Raw genomic sequence first — 20,555 nt, 5'->3', positions numbered from 1 at the left:
TGAAATCGCAGTGAATTTATAAATGAATGTAGAGAGAATTGATAGCCTTACAATATTGAATGTATCTGTGAATATGGTGAATCTTATATATTTAGGTTTTCTTATTTCAATGGAGTTTTATAACCTTCATATAAATCAAGTATAAATTCTGTTAGATTTATTTGTAGTTACTTTATATTTTTTGTTATTGTTATATGTTATATGTGTATATATATATAACATGCGTTTTATATATGTATATATATAAAACGCATTTTTATATATGTATATATATAAAACGCATGTTATATGTTACAATGATATTAAAAATCAAATATTCTAACTTTGGGGCTGGAAGATAGAAACATGCTTGATTTTTATGCATTGATCATATAAACAGCAACTTTTTTCAGGTCTCCTTTAATTTAATAATTTATATGTATAATCTCATTTGTTCTTCATAGAAGAAAATCGTATCAACTGAGAATTATGATGTTTATTTCTTCTGTTGCAAGTGTACCTTTTTTCTTGACTAAAAAGCTTTAATAAAGGTAACGCTATTAAATTCCACAAATATAATCCTTTCATTTTTAGTAAGTACTAGCCAGTATCACAAGCCCTACAGATAACAGGGCAAAACCCCCAAAATATGGTCTGTTTGCTTGGAGGAGATTAGATTGTTATTTTAGGAAGACTATTGTGTCTAAAGTATAGAAAATGGACTAGAGAGCAGTAAGACTGGAGGCAGGGAAACTAGACCAACTAAGATGTTACTCCACCAATTCAAGGGAGAAAAGATGGGAGGCCTAGATCAGGAGACTACGAACAGCTGCCTGATTTTATATGACTTGTGAACTGTGAATGATTTTTTTACATTTTAAATAGTTGAAAAAAGCCACAAGAAGAATATGTTGTGACAGGTACAAATTATAGGAAATTAATAATTTTAGTGGGGATTCCTAAAACCTTATTGAAACACAGCCATGTCTATTCATTTATATCTAGATTGTGTGTGATGCTTTTGTGTTACAGCAATAGAGCTGAATAACTGTGACACTGACTACGTAATCCACAAAGTCCAAAACAGTTACTATCTGCCTCTTTATTTAAAAACTCAACTGGCCCCTGACCTAGGTAGTGTCAGTGGGAGTAGAAAGAAATGGATACCTTTAAGAGATATTTAGAGGTAGAATTGACAAGACGTGGTGATTAATTCCAGTTGGCAGTGGGAAGAAAAAACAGGAGTAAAGGATTATTCCCAGATTTCCTATTTGGGAAGCTGAGAAATAGTAGTTTAATTTGTAGAAATAGAAAATCTGGAAAGCAGGAGGAGAATTCCATTTTAGTTTTAATTGAATTTGAGGTGTCTTTAAGACAGAACTATTTGGGAGGCAGGTCTACACATGAAAGAGACCTAGACATATTTACCACAAAGATAGAAATGTATTGATCCAAAGGGACATGGGCACCTCAATGCTTATAACAGCAATGTCCACAATAGCCAAACTGTGGAAAGAGCTGAGATGCCCATTGACAGATGAATGAATAAAGAAGTTATATATACAATGGAGTGTATATATATATATATATATATATATATATACACACAATTTGAAAGCAAATACTCAACTATAATGGAGTATTATGGTATACAATGTATAGTATACAGTACAGTATAATGGAGTACAATGGAGTATTACTCAGCCATCAGAAGGGATGAATATTTACTATTTAGATCTATGTGGGTGGAACTGGAGGGTATTATGCTGGGTGAAGTAAGTCAATCAGAGAAGGATAATTATATGATTTCTCTCATATGTGGAAAATAAGAAACAGCGCAGAGGATCATGGGGAAGAGAGGGAAAATGGAATGGAAACTCATCAATGAAGAAAACCCATGAGAGACCTTTTTTTTTAAAAAAGATTTTATTTATTTGAGAGAGAGAAAGAAAGCACGAGAGGGAGAAGCAGACTCCTCGCTGAGCAGGGATCCTGACTTGAGCTGAAGTCAGTGACTTAACCAACTGAGCCACCCAGGCGCCCACCATGAAAAGATTCTTAACTCTAGGAAACAAACTGAGGGATGCTGAAGGGGAGGTGCATGGGGTGATGACGTAGCTGGGGGATGGGCATTAAGGAGGGCATGTGATGTAATGAGCACTGGGTGTTACATGCAACTGATTAATAATAGAACACACCTGAAACTAATGATGTACTATATGTTGGGTTTTTTTTTCCTAAAAGATTTTATTTATTTGATAGACACAGCTAGAGAGGGAACACAAGCAGGGGGAGTGGGAGAGGGAGAAACAGGCTTCCCACTGAATGGGGAGCCCAATGTGGGGCTCAGTCCCAGGATCCTGGGATCATGACCTCATCAGCTAAAGGCAGACACTTAACATGGCCACCCAGTCACCCCTAACTGACTTTAAATTAAAAAGCAAAGCAAAGCAAAGAGACCTAGACAGGTTTGTATCATCAGCATCTATGTGCAGAATGAATGATAAGAGTGGGTGGTACTGCCCTTGGAGAGTACATACAGTGAGAAGAACAGAGGGTCTAAGGAAAAAACCTTAAAATACATTAATATTTAAGGAATGGATAGGGTAAAAAGAAACTGAAACAGAATCTGACAAGTAGCAGTTTGAGAGGTAAGAAGAGATCTTAGGGATTATCTAACTAAGGCTGTGTGTGCGGCAGGGGGTTCTTTCTACCAGCTTAAATAAAAAAAAAGAAAATTTATTTGAGGACTAGAAGGAATATCTTCTTATGGAAGTCAAAATCAAGAAAGTGCTGTCAGGCTTCCTGAGGGAATGGAGCCAGGCCCCTGGAATGCTATCAGGCAGTGCCATCCATCTGTTTCTTAGGGTTACATGGCCTCTCATTTGTTTCCTTCTCTCTCTGCTTTGGCATGCATGTCAGCCTTACCCTGCTTCTACATTATTTCAATTTCAAGCATACAACAGAGAGTCATGACTGACTTAAATTCAATTATAATTAGAAAAAACAATCTAATCAGCTCATTCCAGCCAATGGATTTGCTCCTTCAGGACCAAGTGTCCATACCTGATCCAATGTTGTAGTAAAAAAAGTTGGATCAACACAGTATTAGCATGTCTCCAGGGCCACACTGCAGGGGGGCTTAAGCAGGGATATATGCAGAAGGAGTATAAATTGGACAGTATCATAAAAAGAATATACTATAAAGGGAAGCTACAAGTAGAAGAGTGTTTCTACAAAAGGCTAATAATTAATATTTTTTGTTTGTTTTGAAGGTTATATTTAGTTGAGAGAACATGAACGGGGGTTAGGGGCAGAGGAAGAGGGACAAGCAGACTCCCTACTGAGGGGGTAGCAGGACTCGGGGCTTGATCTCAAGACCCTGAGATCATGACTTGAGCCAAAGTCAGCTGCTTACCTGGCTGAATCACCCAGGCACCCCTAATTAATATGGTTAAATGTTGCTAAAAGGACAGACAAGCTAAGTACTGAGCTTTATAGAAGACTTGTAAAATAAAAATAGAAAAAAACCTAATGTTAACTTTTTTGGTATTTTCTGACAGTTTGAAAATAATTTCAACATATTTTCATTTAATATAATGTGTGATACTTAATTTTATAGGACACTTATCTAGGCCACAATACCCAGATTTTGGGGGCAAACACTATTATAGATGTTTCTGTGAAGATATTTTTTAGGGATGCCTGGGTGGGCTTAGTCGGTTAATTAAGCATCTGCCTTCAGCTCAGTCATGATCCCAGGGTCCTGGGATTGAGTCCCACATCAGGCTCCTTGCTCACTGGGTACCTTGCTTCTCCCTCTACCTGCCACTCCCCCTGCTTATGTGTACACTCTGACAAATTTAAAAATCTTTGAAAAAACGATATTTTTAAGGTGGTTATTAACATTTCAGTCAGTAGATTTTGAGGAGATTATCTTGCATAATATTGGTGGGGCTTTATCTAATTAATTGAAAGCCTTAAGAGAAAAAAAGACTGTTTCCCCCCAGGAAGAGGGGATTCTGTTCACCTACTATCTTTGGACTTGAGTGACATCAACTTTTTCCTGGATCTCCAGTCCACTGGCATACCCTGCAGATTTTGTATTTGTAGGCTCCATGATCCTTAAAATAAATCCAGTAATAAAGCCAATTCCTTGCAGTGACTTCCCTCTCCATTTATATGTGTGTGTGTGTGTGTGTGTGTGTATCTTACCGGATTTATTTCTCTAGAGAACTCTAATCTTTTTTCTCTATCAGTAAAAATTCCCAGAAAACTTTTTTTTTGTTAAAGTTTGTTGAATGGTTTTGGGGGGGAGGGGGGGGGGGTTCCAAGGTGGGGGGGGGGCAAAGGGAGAGTGGGGAGATGGAGAGAAGGAGATTCCCTGCAGAGTGGGGAGCCCCATGCGGAGCTTGATCCCACGACCCCAAAAGTATGACCTAAACCAAAGTCAAGAGTTGGACACCTAACCAACTGAACTACCCAGGCACCCCTCTAGAAAATATTCTTAATGAAAGAAACACTTTCATATTCTTGCAAAATAGTTTTTATATTATAGGACTGTACTTACTATAGATACTGTTATCTCCATTTATAGATGAGGAAACTGATATAAAGAGATTATGAAATTAGCCCATTGTCCCACACCTGAAGAAGTAGTCACCTTTGGCAAGTCAGCCTAGCTTACAATGATGAGGGAACAGAAGGCTGGCTGAGGACAAAGCAAAAGCTGACACCCTGCAACCTTCCTCTACCCCCACTTCTGGGTGGGACATATGTGACATTCTTTAGGAATCTCCCACCTATCTTTTTTTTTTTTTTAAATCTCCCACCTATCTTTAACAATGTTAATACCTTGCTAGAGGGAAAAATGACCTTGACAATGCCTCCCATATCTTGTAGGTCCTCTTTAGCATATGAAAGTTCTAGTGAAACCTCCCTTTTCCTTACCTACCCAACCCCATCCTACATAACCTACCACCCCTCACAACCCCACAGATGCAGCTCTTTCTGCCCACAGGTACTGTCCCCGTGCTTAAAAAAAAACCATTTTGCATCAAAGATGTCTCAAGAATTCTTTCTTGGTCATCGGCTCTGGACCTCCATCCCACTGAACCTCACCTATATTCTAAAACTTCATCAACAACCCCCTAAGAGTCCCTCAACTTTAGGGCAAATACTTTGTCCATGCAGTCTTGTCCATCAGAAATTGAGAACAGGGGACACCTGCGTAGCTCTGCCGGTTAAGCTGTCTGGGCTGCCTTCAGCTCAGGTCATGATCCGGAGGTCCTGGAATGGAGTTCTGCATCCGGCTCCCTGCTTGGCAAGGAGTCTGCTTCTCTCTCTCTCCCTGTCGCTCCCACTGCTTGTCAAAGAGAGGGATCTCTCTTTGACAAATAAAATCTTAAAAAAAAAAAGAAAAGAAAAAGAAAAGAAAAGAAATTGAGAACAGGTACTGAGTTTGGGCAGGTTTCTCCACTGAAGAATTTAAAAAACCTTCATCTACCATCTGGACTAAAGAGCGGAAAAGCTGCCACACAGAAAAAGATGAAGTGGATATGGAAGAAGAGAGGATCCTGTGACTGTCTAGTTGATAGCTCCAGTTTCTTTAAGCCTTAGCTTCCTTTTGCCTTAGGGCTCAGTGAGATATTCTGTATCCTTATAATACTTTATTTTCTCTACATAATTCAATTCCTATTATCTACATTTTTATTTTAAACTACTACATTATAATCAATAAATACTGATTTGTTCATCATTGTATGGTATATATAATTGCATGATAAACATTTTTATATATGAATCCTTGGTCCACATTTCTAAGCCTTTTTAGGAGAGAGATCACTGTGTCAATGTATATGAACACTTAGAGCTTTTTTATGTATGGACAAAATGCTTTTCAGAAGTTTGCATCAATTTTTATTTGAGTAGCAGGGTATGAAAACAAGGCAGATATATCATTAACGTGGTATCCTTGTCATCTGTTGTTTACATATACACTATCCATTTCTTGAGTTCAAAATATAGTTTTTTTTCTGGTGCCTTTGTCCCATATTTAAATTACTATGAAAATTCCAAATTCTATTGAAGACAGTTTTTGTCATTGCTTTAATTGCAGGTCATTTTATGGACTTTTACTAACCTCAATGAATGCGAATGACAAATGACACAATATAAAAACTAATTCTGATTATGTGTGGTAAAGAGTTAAGGAAAGCATATCAGTAGGAATAAAACCGTTTAGTAGAATAACAGAAGGGAGAGTTTAGATAAGTGTTCCCCTAATAGCCTGTGCAATGAAAAGATTAGATCGTGGTGTCAAATTAAAAGCATCTAGGAGGTCATATGATCTGTTCTCCGTTTGCTAAATGTTTTCTAATTTGAAAATAATGTGAAGGACTTATAAATTTTTCTTTAAGCTTTTTTGATAAGACCTAAAGATTTAAGTAAAACTTTCTTATTAGAGGACATAACATAAATTCAGCAAGTAAAGCTCAACATTCTCTTAAGAAAAAAATAAATAAAAACTAAAAACTCCTACCAAACTTAAAATTATTACCTATTTGTATAGTGATAAAAGTGTAAAGTAACAAGCATGGTAAATTGGAAAAGGTATCAGGATAGGCCACTGGAAGAATAAGTGTCCCTGGGTCGTTTCTTCATCTGTAAAGAAAGGAGAGTGGAATTAATATCTTTAAGATCCCTTCTACCTCTAATTAAGTTTGTACCTAGCTCTATTTTAAGAAAAACCTAAATAAAAAAGATCTGAGAGATAATCTGCTTGATACAGTGATACAAGGAATTAAACAACATGCTATTAATCAATGACAGCTTAGTATAGTGGTTAAGAGCTTAGATTTGGGAATTAGACTTTCAGTGTTTGAATCTCAGCTCCATTACTTAACGCCTGTTTAATTCTTGACCTCTCTTTGACTCAGTTTCATCTGAATTAGAATATCTACCCCACAGGGTTGTTCTATGATTAAATGAGCTAATATTTCTAAAGGTCTTTTTTTTTTTTTTTTTTTTTAATTTCTAAAGGTCTTAAAACAGTGCCTGGTACACAGTAAGTTGTGTTAAGTAAAATTATTTAATCTGTTAACCCTTCAATAAAGAACAAATCCACATTTACTTCTTGTAACATCTTCCTAGAAATGAACTGTGGCTTTAAAAAATCCAGCCAGTTTATTTGTCAAGTAAAGGACTGGGATGGTTAGGAATTAGTAGAGTGTGACAGTCAAGGGGAGGACAGAACAGTTGCAAATATGTGTGCATCAGAAGTGAGAAAAAGGTTGGTTAGATTGTTATTGCAGAGGAAAAGAGGAAGAGGACTTATATAAAAATAGAAACTAGGGCTCTTACAGAATTGCTAAATTTGCCAGTGTGGAGAAGACAATTTGAGTTTTCTGTTGCAGTGCTCTTCCCATTTTTAAAATTACTGTACTTAGTTGCTCCTCTTCCACTTACCTCCCAAGTGCTGAAGTGGCTCTGTAAGAGCTATTCATACCCCAGGCTAAATTTGCTCCCAACCCTGGATATTTGAATAGGGATTTTTTTAAAGAAACAGATCCCCATGGGATCCGTATTAGACACTGGAAAAATTCTCTGGGGCTTTGTAGCAGATAGGGCTAGATTATCCAACAGATGATTATATAAAAATTTCTTTGATACATTAGAATTGGAATGAATGAATGAATGAATGAATGAATGAATGGGTAACTGCCTGAAGGATTGAATTTACTAAGTTTCTCTTGTTTCTACTCTGGTTTCCACAGAGAGAATCAGGAATTTCTTGTTCATCCTAACTGTCTGGAAAGCTGTGGTCTGCCTGCCTGCAGCTGTAAAATGATACAAGCTAAAACATGTAGTCCTTTTCTTTCCTTTTCACAAATCCCTTCCCTGTAACAGAAATTGGGAAAGAGATCCTATTTTGTTAACCTAAGTCTACATAGGATAGGATGGTAATAAACAGTACTTTCCTTTTTCTTTTTTTTTTAAGATTTTATTTATTTATTTGACAGAGACACAAGAGAGGGAATACAGCGGGGTGGGGGTGTAGTGGGAGAGAGAGAAGCAGTCTTCCAGCTGAGCGCCATGCAGGACTTGATCCTAGGACCCTGGGATCGTGACCTTGAGGGGAAGATCGACTGAGCCACCCAGGTGCCCTAAATAATACTTTCCTTATTGTGGTTTTTAATAAAAAATATACTTAAAATTATAATATTTACTTGATGAGTTCTGTTGCTAAATTGATACTTTGTAACTTCAGAATTCAAAAGAAACAGTAAGATGACACCAGATATGAATAGGTGAAAAGGACAGATTGAGTTGAAAATGCTTTAGCTCACATATTTGTCTTAATGTATACATTAAATGACTGCATATGGGTCAGTTTTTGTTATTATTTTACCTTTATGAACCCATATATTATTATATACTATACTAGCCTGCCAGTGTGGCAAGTACTATGAAGGAAAACATGCTGTTGTGATTAAGTTTTTTGCTTTGTTTTGCTTTTAGTATACAAAATACAGTTCATAATGTGCTATTGTAGGAAATTGTTTTTATTTCTATACAATTTGGTTACTTTGTTTTAGAAAGTGTATATTAGTTTTAAGAGCTTAAGTTACAGAATCCTTACCTAACAGTGATTATTCTAAAACAAGCATTGGAAATTCCCTAAGCTTACTCAAAAGGATTTTCAGATTCCAATTTATTGTGATGGATTCCGGAGATGCTCTTAGAACTAAAGGTTAAGGCAGCCCAGGTTTGAGGCCAGGAACTGATGGACCTGTGACCTAAGGTTATCATGAATGTGATAAGGTAAGACTGATACTCTCCTGTGGCTGAAGGCTTATGTTTACTTTATTTATCAAGTATTTATTGACTGACTACTATATGTAGACACTTGTAGTCACTGATAATACGGTATTGAACAAAACAGATTCAAGTTCCTGCCCCCCATGGAACTTAAATTCTTTTTTTTTTTATATTTTATTTATTTATTTGACAGAGAGAGATCACAAGCAGGCAGAGAGGCAGGCAGAGACAGAGAGAGGGAAGCATGCTCCCTGCTAAGCAGAGAGCCCGATGTGGGGCTCAATCCCAGAACCCTGAGACCATGACCTGATCCAAATTCTGCCTTTAACCCACTGAGCCACCCAGGTGCCCCCGAACTTAAATTCTTGAGGAAAGAGACAATAATTAAAATAAATACTATGACTTTTTAGATATGTACATATATATACATACACACATACATACATATAGAGAATATACATAATATCTATTATATCCTAATGTATAAATATATGCTATGTCAAAGACAAGGTCTGTTACTTCTTCCATTAATGTTTTGTAGCTTTCAGTGTACCAGTCTTTTACTTACTTGGTTAAATTTATTCCTAGGTTATTTTATCCTTTTGGGTGCTATCGTAAATTGAATTTTCTTAAATTCCTTTTTAGATTGTTAAGTGCTGGTGTATAGAAACAGAACTGATTTGTGTGTTTTGATCTTGTACCCTGCAACTTTGCTGAATTCATTTATTAACTCTAGTCGTTTTTTGTGGATTCTTATGGGATTTTCTTTTTCTTTTTCTTTTCTTTTTTTTTCTTTCTTCTTACAATCATGTTATCTGTGAGTAGAGGTAGTTTTACTTTGTCCTTTCCAATTTGGATGTCTTTTCTTTTTCTTGCCTAATTGTTCTGGCTAGAACTTACACACAGTGTTAGATAGCAGCTGTGAGAGGTAGACATCTTGTCTTTCTCATCTTGGGGAGAAAACTTCAGTCTGTCATCATTAAGTATGTTATCTGTAGGTAGTTCATAAATGCCCTTTATCATGCTGAAGAAATTCCCTTCTTTCCTAATTTTTTAGTGCTTTTATTATGAAGGATGATCATGGGTATTTTTTTCTTAATTCTGTTAATGTGATATATTACATTAATTTTTCTTTGTTGAACCACTCTTGCGTTTCTGGGATAAATCCCGTATCATACATCATGGTGTATAATACTTTTAACAAATTCTTGGATTTGGCTTGCTAATATTTTGTAGGAGGTTTTTGCACCTGTACTTAAACAGGGGATATTGATCTGTAGTTTTTTTGTGATGTCTCTCTGGTTTTGGTATCAGGGTAATAGTGGCTTCACAGAGTTAGGAAGTGTTCACTTCTGGGTTTTTTTGTTATTGTTGTTTTGTTTTTTTGTAAGAGCTTGAGAAAGGTGGATATTAAATCTTTTAAAAATGTTTGGTAAAGGGTGCCTGGGTGGCTCAGTGGGTTAAGCCTCTGCCCTCAGCTCAGGTCATGATCTCAGGGTCCCGGGATTGAGCCCCACATTGGGCTCTCTGCTCAGCAGGGAACCTGCTTCCCTCATTCTCTCTGCCTACTTGTGATCCTTCTCTGTCAAATAAATAAGTAAAATATTTTTTAAAAACTTAAAAAAAAAATGTTGGTAAAATTCACCAGTGAAACCAACTGGACTTCAGAGACCCAGACTGATGGAAGTTTGCCTGTCCTGTATACATGTCAGCATGTGGCTTCCAGGTTACATCTATAAGGAAGAGAGCTCATAGAATGATTAAAAGTGGCATAAGTCACTTTTACCCAGCTCATTGGCTAAACTAGTCACATAGTCCCAATCTAAGTGCAAGTGAACCTAAAAATGTGGAGGAGCATAAGGAGTATTTGATGAACATTACTGTTTCGACACCTGTTCTCTTATTTTTCCATAGCACTTAACACACTTGAACACATAGTATTTAACACATCTTATATAATCTATATATCTTTAAATATCGTATAACTTGCATATTTTACTTATTTAGTGCCTTCCGCCAGCTACAGGGTAAGTTGATTCTCCTAGAAAACCATACTGCTTACAGTTTCTTGCTGGTGAGCCTTTGTTCGTGGGGTTCCTGCTGTTTATAATGCCTTTTATCTTTTTTGCCCTGTACTCCTTTTTTTTAAAGATTAAATCCTACTCATCTCCCAGGATAACTTGGATATTATTTAATCTGGGTGACTTTGTTAACGTCTTTAAGTTAGGTGCCCATCCCTTAGAATCCCTTGGAATTTTTAGGGTATTCTCATAGCACTTACCTCACTATATAGTTACATGTCTGTCTGCCCCCTTAACCAAGTTTCTCATGCATGTGGAAGAACACTGGAGAAACAGGTAGAGCCTGGAAAAGAAATGATGAGGATCTGAGTAAGGACATTTTAAGAAGAGTGGAAAAGAGTTGATAGAATCAAGAAGTATTTAGAAGGTAGAATCAGCAAGATGTGATTATTGGTTGAATATGAGGGATAAGGAAGGAATCAAGGATAATTCATGTTTCTCAGATTATTATATGGGTTATGAGGTTTCTAAATGAAATAGGTAATATGAGAGGAGGAACAAGTTTGGGTGATAGGATGATGACATTGGTTTGAAGTGTAGTGGGTTTTTAATTAACTCCAGAGAGAGAGAGATGTGTGGTAGAAGGTGCAGGTGCAGGCAATGGCCATATGGTTCTTAACGCAAGGAAATGCTAGGTAGGTCTTTGGCATGTGAAGTAGTTAAAAAATAATAGCTGAGACTACCAAGAACTGCTAAGGGCAGAATCCTTATTTACTTATGCAGTGTTTAAGGAACAAGAAGAAGATAGGCCCTTGTGTGGGAAACACAGAAAAAAAATACATGGTGAAAGAGGAAAACGGAATGTGGTACTAGAGAAATCAGGGTATTTAGACTTTCAAGAAAGTGGTGGCCATGTCAAATACAGTAGGTAAGTCAAATCAAAACAACTATGTAGTAAAATCTTTACCACGCTTCTTGAAGCCCTACTAACTCGCTTCTTTCAACTTCACTTCTTATTGAACCACGTTGATTCTGATTAAATTGAACCACCTTGGCTTCAGTTTCATGGAGAGATTTGAAGTTATAAAGCATCAATTGTGTCCCCTTCCTTATTCCTTTACAAACTTGCCACTGTGTCTATCCATCATTTCCTCTTTCCCTCGAATACAAGAAGATTCAAAGTCAAGTCTTAACACTAGTGCCTGATACCAAGAGTTATCTACACTTTGTTTTTTTTCTATTTTTATGACTTTCTGATTCCAGTCCTCCCCTCCCCCCACAATTTTTCTCAAAAAGGTTACCATTTGAAATTTTACTGGAGGGGCAGAAGTGGAAAACCAGTTACAGGGTGTTGAATACTGAATACAAGATAGGGAAGTACCAAGAGAAACTACAAATAGCAGTCAGTGATGGAACTGAGAGGGAGATAATGCTCAGTCTTCCTCCCCAGGGAAGCAAGGATGCTTACATGGATCAGATTCAAGCACTATCCCAGAGGTATTTCATTTTGGAGCTACATGAAAAATGTCTCCTACTTGTTTTTCTTCTGCAGCATGCCAGTGATCAAGTCTTTACTATAGAAACAAAAACGAGCCAGTTCTCACAATGAGGAGTGTAGAAACCCCAGATTTCATTCACTTGTTCAGTCATGCAAAAGTATTTTCTCCCCCCTGATAAGAGAGCACGTGCTCCACAATGAGCCAAGGGCTGAGGGGCGGGGGAGGAGGAGGGGCAGAGGGAGAGGCAAAGAGAATCTTAAGCAGGCTCAGTGTCACAACCCTGAGATCATGGCTTGAGCCAAAATTAAAAGTCAGACATTTAACCAACTGAGTCACCCAGGCACCCCTGCAAAAGTTTTTCTTAAATGTCTGCTATGTGCCATGCTTGGGGTTAGGTACAAGGAATACAATGGAAAGTAAAAACACAGTTCTTGTTTTTGTGGAGTTTTGTGGTATTGTGATTTATTTCCTTGTTTAAATTTAACCTATTTAACTGATTTTACTTTTTTTCCCCTTCAGTATCCTCTTATATATGGACTGATTCTTATCCCCTGCTGGTGTTCTCTAGTTTGCCTAAGTAGAATTTACATGGGAATGCACTCCATTCTGGTAAGGAAAACTTTGTGTTCATTGTGCTTTATGTTTTTTTCTGAAATTGACAGGCAGTTTTATAGTTTTTATAATCATTTTCAAGCTTATAGGAAACTTGAGAAAATATTATTATAAATCTTATTTTGCTAAAAGATATATAATGTATAAATATATAAACATGATGTTTTATGAACATTTAACTTAGTAATCATGTATTTTATCGAAACAGTTCCCAGCAATCACAAATAACCAGATATTGTGCTCAGGATAAGGTTTCTCCCTCTTTCCAGTCTCAGTTTGATTTTCCTTCTCATTCTCTTCTATGCCTCTTCTACCACTGAGTGAAAGCCAGCAATACAGAAATCCGGGAGAGCTCTATTTATTATTATTAGTAAAAAATCACTTATATTTACATATTAAACTCTAGTTTTCTTTTTTTCCCCAAGAGTATTTTAGCGCTTGCACTAGTTATTTCATTTTGAGAATGCTGTTCAGTTTAAAGAGCAGTGGCACAGGGACCCTGTACTCTTTAGCCTCTCCTCACCGTCCCATCGGCATTTCTTTAATTCTAGCTTGTATCATCTCTTCACAAGATTACAGTAATAGCTTCATTAGTAGCCCTACTTCCAGTCTGACACCTCTCCACAGTGTTTAGTCTGCTGTTGTACTTTACTTCCAAAACACAAAAGTGAGGCCATACTGAATGACTCAAGTTTACTCAAAGGTAAACTGTATTCCTTATCTCCATACCTTTAGGAATGCTGTAACTTCTGCTTGGAATACCTTTTTTTGTCTAGCTAACTATCTTATCCTTTCCTCAAAGACAAAAACATTCTTATCTCTTAAAAAAGCCTTGTAACATTCCCCATCTTTCCTGTCTCTAGACTGGTTAAGTGACCTTTCTCCAGAGCATCCTGAGCATAAATCTAGCATCGCAGTTAATGCTAAACTACAGTTGCTTTTTTTTTTTTAAGTCAGTAGACAGTAAGCATCAGAAGAAAAGTAACTATGTTTTTTCTTTGTCCCTTGCACCAAGTCTGGTGTCTCCTAGTACACTGAATGTATAATGTATTTTGTAGGTAAAGGATCAGAAAAAAAAGTAAATATGAACTAACTCATGGAATAAAAAAAATTATAACTGGTTACAAATTCTTCTTATCCTTTTAGAATTTTCTACTGATAAATATCTACTTAACTATTTCATAGCTGTAGAAATACTGGGTTTCTATTTTTTACTTAGATTGCTTACCTTCAGTAGCTGCTGCTTCACTAGTAAATTTCCAGAAGTTGGAAATTAGTAAGCACATTATTTGTGTTCAATAATTTTATAATCATTGGTATTAATTACAAATTGTGAATTTACACATAATTCTGTCTGATTGATATCTACTAATTTTATAATGAGAGAAGTATCATATTTTCAGGTCAGATCTAATATTTGTCAAGAGAAAACGTTATCCAGCTCTTTGCCTTGTTAGTTATTCCCTTCTAATCCCAAAAGTTAGTAATATTACTCCTAAAAAACTACCAAATGGTTCTGCATCTTTGAATGATAAAAAATGGATCCCTGATATTTCTGAGGAAAAGATATTAGATAATAGTACCCATAGGTTCATTATCATAATAAAAAGAGTAGTAAGCATCTGATTATATTGAATACATAATCTAAAAGACGTGTTCTTAAAAAAACAGATGTTTAGTGGATGGGTCAAATATTCAAGCTGAGTTTAGTTCAGTTTTTACATACTAGGTGCCCCTATTTTTGAATCAGCTGATGTAAAAACAATATTGATGTTGTATTTTTCAGATCATGCGTCTGATAACCCTAGTCCTTTATTCAAAAACCTTTTTGTCCTGTGGAATGTTTCATCAGTTTTATTCTGACTAGCTACTGAATTTTATTACGTGTAGTATTATAAATTTTTGTTTTCCTTTTAAAAGTAAAATCACGGGTAAGTTGCAAACATGTAAATAATGCCCTGTGTTATGACCACAGTTTTTCCTAATCAATAAGTACATTGCTTCTAATCATTTGCTAGTTGATGTATGAAATTAAACCGATAATGAACCCCACTTTTTTTACATAATGGATCTAATGGTTTCCCACAATTTTTGCTTTTTCCTATATTTTAATGTTTCAGCTAATTACCTGTGTTTTGAACAATTTTCTTAGTAATAATTTGTATCTTTACAATTTATTGTGAAATTAGTATGGAACTATAGGCAGTATGTGGCCTATGAATTTCCAATAGGTGCTTAGAAACCATATTATCTAAGCCGATGTCTTCATTAACATAAGGGAGTCCTAATCATGTTCTAAATAAATTTATAATGAACACTTCATTCAGTATTTGCCATAAGCTTTGTTGTTGTTACAACACAAAGACTAACAGCTTAGTTTGTTTTCAACATCTACCTACTTTCATAAATTGATTTTCTTAATTCCATGAAAAATATAGTTACTACGTCTGTTTTTTATTATTAAAACCTAGCTTTCAAAATTTAAATTCATAAAAAGGCAGGCCATTTTAAGTTACTAGAATGAGTACTTGTCAAACTACTATTTTGTTTCTACATTAGTAAGATTATGAATGTGTTGTCAATTCACTAACCCAAAATTGTACTGAAAGGTTATATGTCTATATGTGGAAATCTTTTTAGAAAGATACTACCAGATTATAAAATAGTGTGTACCCCTCAAACCCACTTTTGTGACAAGAAATAAACATCAAACCAACCAAACAAAAACCCCCCAAAACCCAGAAACAAAGATCTAGAACACTCAACTTTGAGAGTCTTAATAGTGGCTATTCCTAGGTAATAAGTACTTGTTATTGTTAATCTGTATTTCCTAGTTTTTCTATAATTACATATTAAATTTGAATTTTTAAAAAAATATTTTATTTTACAGAAAGAGATACAGTGAGAGAGGCAAAACAAGCAGGGAGGGGGAGAGGGAGAAGCAGGCTCCTTGCCAAGCAGGGAGCCCAATTGAGGGCCTCCATCCCAGACCCTGGGATCATGACCTGAGCCAAAGGCAACTGCTTAAGACTGAGCCATCCAGGCGTTTCCATTAAATTTGAATTTTTATTAAAGAAAAACATTCCAAAATCTATCCTTAATAGTGCCTTTATAATAAAATAAAATGCAATACATTTTTTTGTTTGTTGTTGTTTGTTGTTTGAAACTGCTGGCATCATTGGCATTTTGAAATTAGAAGTAGGACACCTAAAATATGTTATAATTGAAAAAACCCACTAGGACATGACAGGAGTCCTGAATTCTAATCTCAGCAAATCAACAGCCTCTCTAGGTCTATTTCCTGATCAGGAGAAATGAAAAGGATAAAAGTTGATTTAATATATAATTAATCTTTATTGAATTTAGTATATTTTTTGTTTACTATAAATTTGATAACCTTGAATATTCCATTCAAATGTGATCTATTAACTTGAGGGCATTATTAATGGTAACTATTTTTATAAATTATTATTATAGATCTCTATTATTATAGATAACTTATCTATAACTAATGGTATCTAAAATTATTTGCTACTCTAAGTTCTTTTTGTTACCTTTAACATTTTCTCTTTATTGAGCACTTTGTCTATAATGCTTAAAACCACCTACTATACATTTTAATGTTATACATGAAATTGATACCACACTGATAGCATCATGTTTATGTCCTGAATTCAGTTGTTCCTTACTTCTTTTTCTGTTGCCTGGAAGTTCAGTTTGTCCTTAACTATGCAGGGTAATATCATAAATAATTAATAATTCAATCTGAAAAGGAGGTAGATTTGTATAGAGAATCTTGTAACAATCTAAGTTTAATATTCCTGGAGCTCTGCAAAAACAGTAGAGGATAATAAATACTGGATATTTTGTGTTGTACTGAAATATATTTCTAGAATTAAATTTTATGAATTATTTTAAAGAATTCTTAAAGTGATCAAATGTAGGGGTACCTGGCTGGTTCAGTCAGAGGAGTGTGTGACTCTTGATCTTAGAGTTGTGAGCTTAAACCCCACACTGGGTGTGGAGATTACTTAAATAAATGAATAAATAAAAACTTAAATAAGTAATAATAATATAAAAAGTGATCAAATGGAAAAGGGCTCAAAGTCATTTAATTGATTTTTTTTTCATTTTTTTAAGGTACTGTAAAAAACATTTTCTAGGAATGAATAGGGACTTATATGTATGGTATGGAAACTATAATTTAAAAAAAATAGATGACTTCAGAGCTCTTAACCCTTCTTCCTTTCAATTAACCTTATAGTAAATGTATTATGTATGGTTTTATGTAAAAAACTCATTGTTATTTATTTAAAACTTCTAACTTGGTACACATTCTTTGTGAGATTTACAAGGCTCAGAACACTTCCACATTAGCATATTCTGAAAATTTTGAATCAGTCATGAAAGTTAATAAGAAATAAAGCAACAGCTTTTATCCTGCTGGCCAAAATCCTGTAGTTATTTCGCAAGACCTATGCCTTTATGTAGGGAAGAAAGGGTAAGATAGCAACCAAAGGAACATGATCTCATAAAAGTGTAATTATATGTCAATTAGGAATTCAAAATATGAAGGCTAGAGGTTTGACAGTCATATAATTGGACAGCTGCATATCCAAAAGCATGGTCACAATTTAGGCCACTTTTGGAATCTTTGAGTACCTGCAGTAAAATTCAATTGATAAGAATTCTTAGGTAATTTTTAGTAGTTTCAGTCAATTTTCATGGAAGACCTCATATTCAAAAAAAATGTTTGAAATTTAGTTTTTCACTCCAGTATTTAATTCCTAACGCTGAGAATATTCATTTTTTAAACAAATGTATTGAGCACCTTCAATCTATGAGATTAAATATATAGCTCTGTGATAGTAGTCCAGTTTTCTTTATTAAAAAACTGGAAATCAAGGTAACCATAAATTTTTATCAAATTTGGACACTCCTTGAAAGGGGACGAAAGAGCACAATGTTCGAGGTGAGCCATACCAGGGTGTTTGTGAGGATCAAATATGGCACTAAATGTAAAGCATTACAATAATATTTTCAGTACAGAAAATACTATTCCCTGAAAATGTCTTTAGCCTAAGTTAAAAAAAAATAGTTTCATCTAGTTTTTGAAATAAGTTGAAAAGTTTCTTATTTCTCTTACAGAGTTCTTATCAAGCAAGATTATATAATCAGTATGATGAATCTAAAGAAATACTGTCTCAGTTTAACTAACCAAATATTTATTGCCTACTTACCGTGTGCCAGCAGTTGGGTATTTATGTATAAATAAGATAAAGTCTTTGCCTTTGAGAAATCACTAAATAGGTAGTATGTAAAATAAATATGTAATGCAGTGATTCTCAATTGAGGCTGCAAAATGGAATCACTGGGGAGCTTAAAAAAAAAGAAAAAAGAAAAATTGGTGTCCTACTCCTACCAATTCAATTCAATCAAAATTTCTAAGGAATGGGGCACCTGGGTGGCTCAGTGGGTTAAGCCTCTGCATTAGGCTCAGATCATGATCTTGGGATTCTGGGATCGAGCCCCGAGTCGGGCTCTCTGCTCAGCAGGGAGCCTGCTTTCTCCTCTCTCTCTCTCTCTCTCTCTGCCTGCCTCTCTGCCTACTTGTGATCTCTGTCAAATAAATAAATAAAATCTTAAAAAAAAAAAAAAAAGTCATTGGCAATTGGTCCGAGGACATTTAAAAAAAAAAAAAATTTCTAAGGATTGGCCCAGGCATCAATATTGGTAAAGTTCCTGAGTGATTTTTAAAGGGCACAGGAGTAGTGAACCTTCTCGGTTTTCTGGCAGAAATAGAAAGCAAAGAAATGTGGTAACTGTAGTAGCAGGTTTGTTGGAGATGCCATGGAGGTAAAGAGGAGGAAATTCCTTATCATGGGGGTTGGAAGAGAAAATTTATGAAGGAGATAGGTGCCTGAGCAGACTCTCAAATGATATGTACTGGTTTGCCTAAAATATAGAAGGGAAGGTAATTCTGAGGTGACAGAAAATGGAGTCTATAAATTCATTATGGGATCTGGCACTGAAGTGTTATTTTTTAAGGTTTTTTATTTTTAAGTAAATCTCTGTACCCAGTGTGGGGCTCAAATTCAAAACCCTGAGAAAAGAGTCACATGCTCCACCAGAGCATTATGCTAGATAGAAGCCAGATACGAAATGCCCTATGTGTCCTAAGGAGTTTGAATATACAAGTGATATTTATTGCCTTAGTTCATATTTTCATAAACATTTTGCTAAGTGATTATATCTTTCTTTGACCTACTATCAAAGCAGCCACTTCTATGAAGAGAACACAATTACTTTTAAATTACCTCATTTCATATTTTAGAATCAGAAAATAGCCACAAAAAGTTGTTCTATATGGAAATAAATTTTTTAAATGCTTTCCTAAAGATAGTTGTAATGTAATTGTTGAAAAACAGAGTAAAGATATTCACTTTCCAGGGGCGCCTGGGTGGCTCAGTGGTTAAGCCGCTGCCTTCGGCTCAGGTCATGATCTCAGGGTCCTGGGATCGAGTCCCGCATCGGGCTCTCTGCTCAGCAGGGAGCCTGCTTCCTCCTCTCTCTCTCTCTGCCTGCCTCTCTGCCTACTTGTGATTTCTCTCTGTCAAATAAATAAATAAATAAATCTTTAAAAAAAAAAAAAAAGATATTCACTTTCCAGTAATTTAGCAGATTTTGTTAGAACAGATAAATTCTGTAAAGGATTCATTTATTCATTCATCCAATAAATATCTGCATGTCTGCAATGTGCTAAGCTTCCTAGGAAAGTGGTGGTTAAAGAGGATAATTTCCTCAAAATTTTTAGCTGCATATGCAGTTCTTACTCTAGTAATTGTCTCTATCTTTAGCTATTCTTACATTTCATTGTATTCTGATGTAGAATTTCATATTGTTAGAACAATGCATTGTACTATTGACTTTGCTGATCCTTGGTAGAGTTTTTATAGAACTGCTGCACAGTGAGTACAATGGCAGGAGTTTGGGGAAGTATACTGAAGTCTTAAGTGTAAAAGGCAAACTTCATAACTTCAAAACTTTTGAATAACATACCTTTATGATCTTGTGGTAGGGAAGGTTTTCTTAAACAAGAAATAATGATAAATATGATATTAAAATTTAGAACTTCTGTGCACCAAAAGATACTATAAAGAAAATGAAAAGGCAGTCCACAAAATCCAAAAGAGATGTTTATAGAACACATTATTGATTAAAGATTTTATATAACTGATTTATATGAAGGCCATATGAAAAAATCATGTAAATCAGCAAGAAAAAAGAAAATATAAAAGAACAGCTGCAAAAAGGGGCACCCAGGTGGCTCAGTTGGTTAAGCATCTGCCTGCCTTCACCTTAGGTCATGATCCCAGGTTCCTGGCATCAAGTCCCACAATGGGCTCCTTGCTCAGCAGGGAGCTTGCTTCTCCCTCTGCCTGCCACTCTCCCTGCCTGTGCTTTCCCTTGCGTTCTCTTTCTCTTTCTGTCAAATAAATAAAATCTTAAAAAAAAATAAAAAAAAGAACAGGGCGCCTGGGTGGCTCAGTGGGTTAAGCCACTGCCTTCAGCTCAGGTCTTGATCTTGGGGTCCTGGGATAGTGTCCTGCTTCGGGTTCTCTGC

General features: G+C 35.6%; 1 protein-coding gene and 1 long non-coding RNA gene across 3 annotated transcripts in view; one reads left to right on the top strand and one right to left on the bottom strand.

Moving 5' to 3' along the window:
• SGPP1 (sphingosine-1-phosphate phosphatase 1) overlaps positions 1-20,555 on the top strand; it is a 35,007-nt gene that overhangs the window by 10,847 nt on the left and 3,605 nt on the right. The window contains exon 2 of the mRNA XM_059373352.1: positions 12,839-12,928. Coding sequence (XP_059229335.1) covers positions 12,839-12,928 — 90 coding nt within the window. The remainder of the gene's footprint in view (positions 1-12,838; positions 12,929-20,555) is intronic.
• Positions 4,353-20,555, bottom strand: part of LOC132000020 (uncharacterized) — a 57,605-nt gene continuing 41,402 nt past the window's right edge. Inside the window, exons 2-4 of one of the 2 annotated variants that reach the window (XR_009399156.1) lie at positions 11,081-11,163; positions 6,539-6,642; positions 4,353-5,382 (exon numbers count right to left, since the gene is read on the bottom strand). This is a non-coding gene — a long non-coding RNA (uncharacterized LOC132000020). Of the gene's footprint in view, positions 5,383-5,899; positions 6,643-11,080; positions 11,164-20,555 lie in introns of those variants that run through there. The other variant, XR_009399155.1, reaches the window with a different exon arrangement.

The sequence above is a fragment of the Mustela nigripes genome, chromosome 13 (assembly GCF_022355385.1).
Source record: "Mustela nigripes isolate SB6536 chromosome 13, MUSNIG.SB6536, whole genome shotgun sequence".
Lineage (NCBI taxonomy): Eukaryota > Metazoa > Chordata > Mammalia > Carnivora > Mustelidae > Mustela > Mustela nigripes.
Note: the sequence above shows the minus strand (reverse complement) of the source record. Positions and strands in the feature narration are given on the sequence as shown.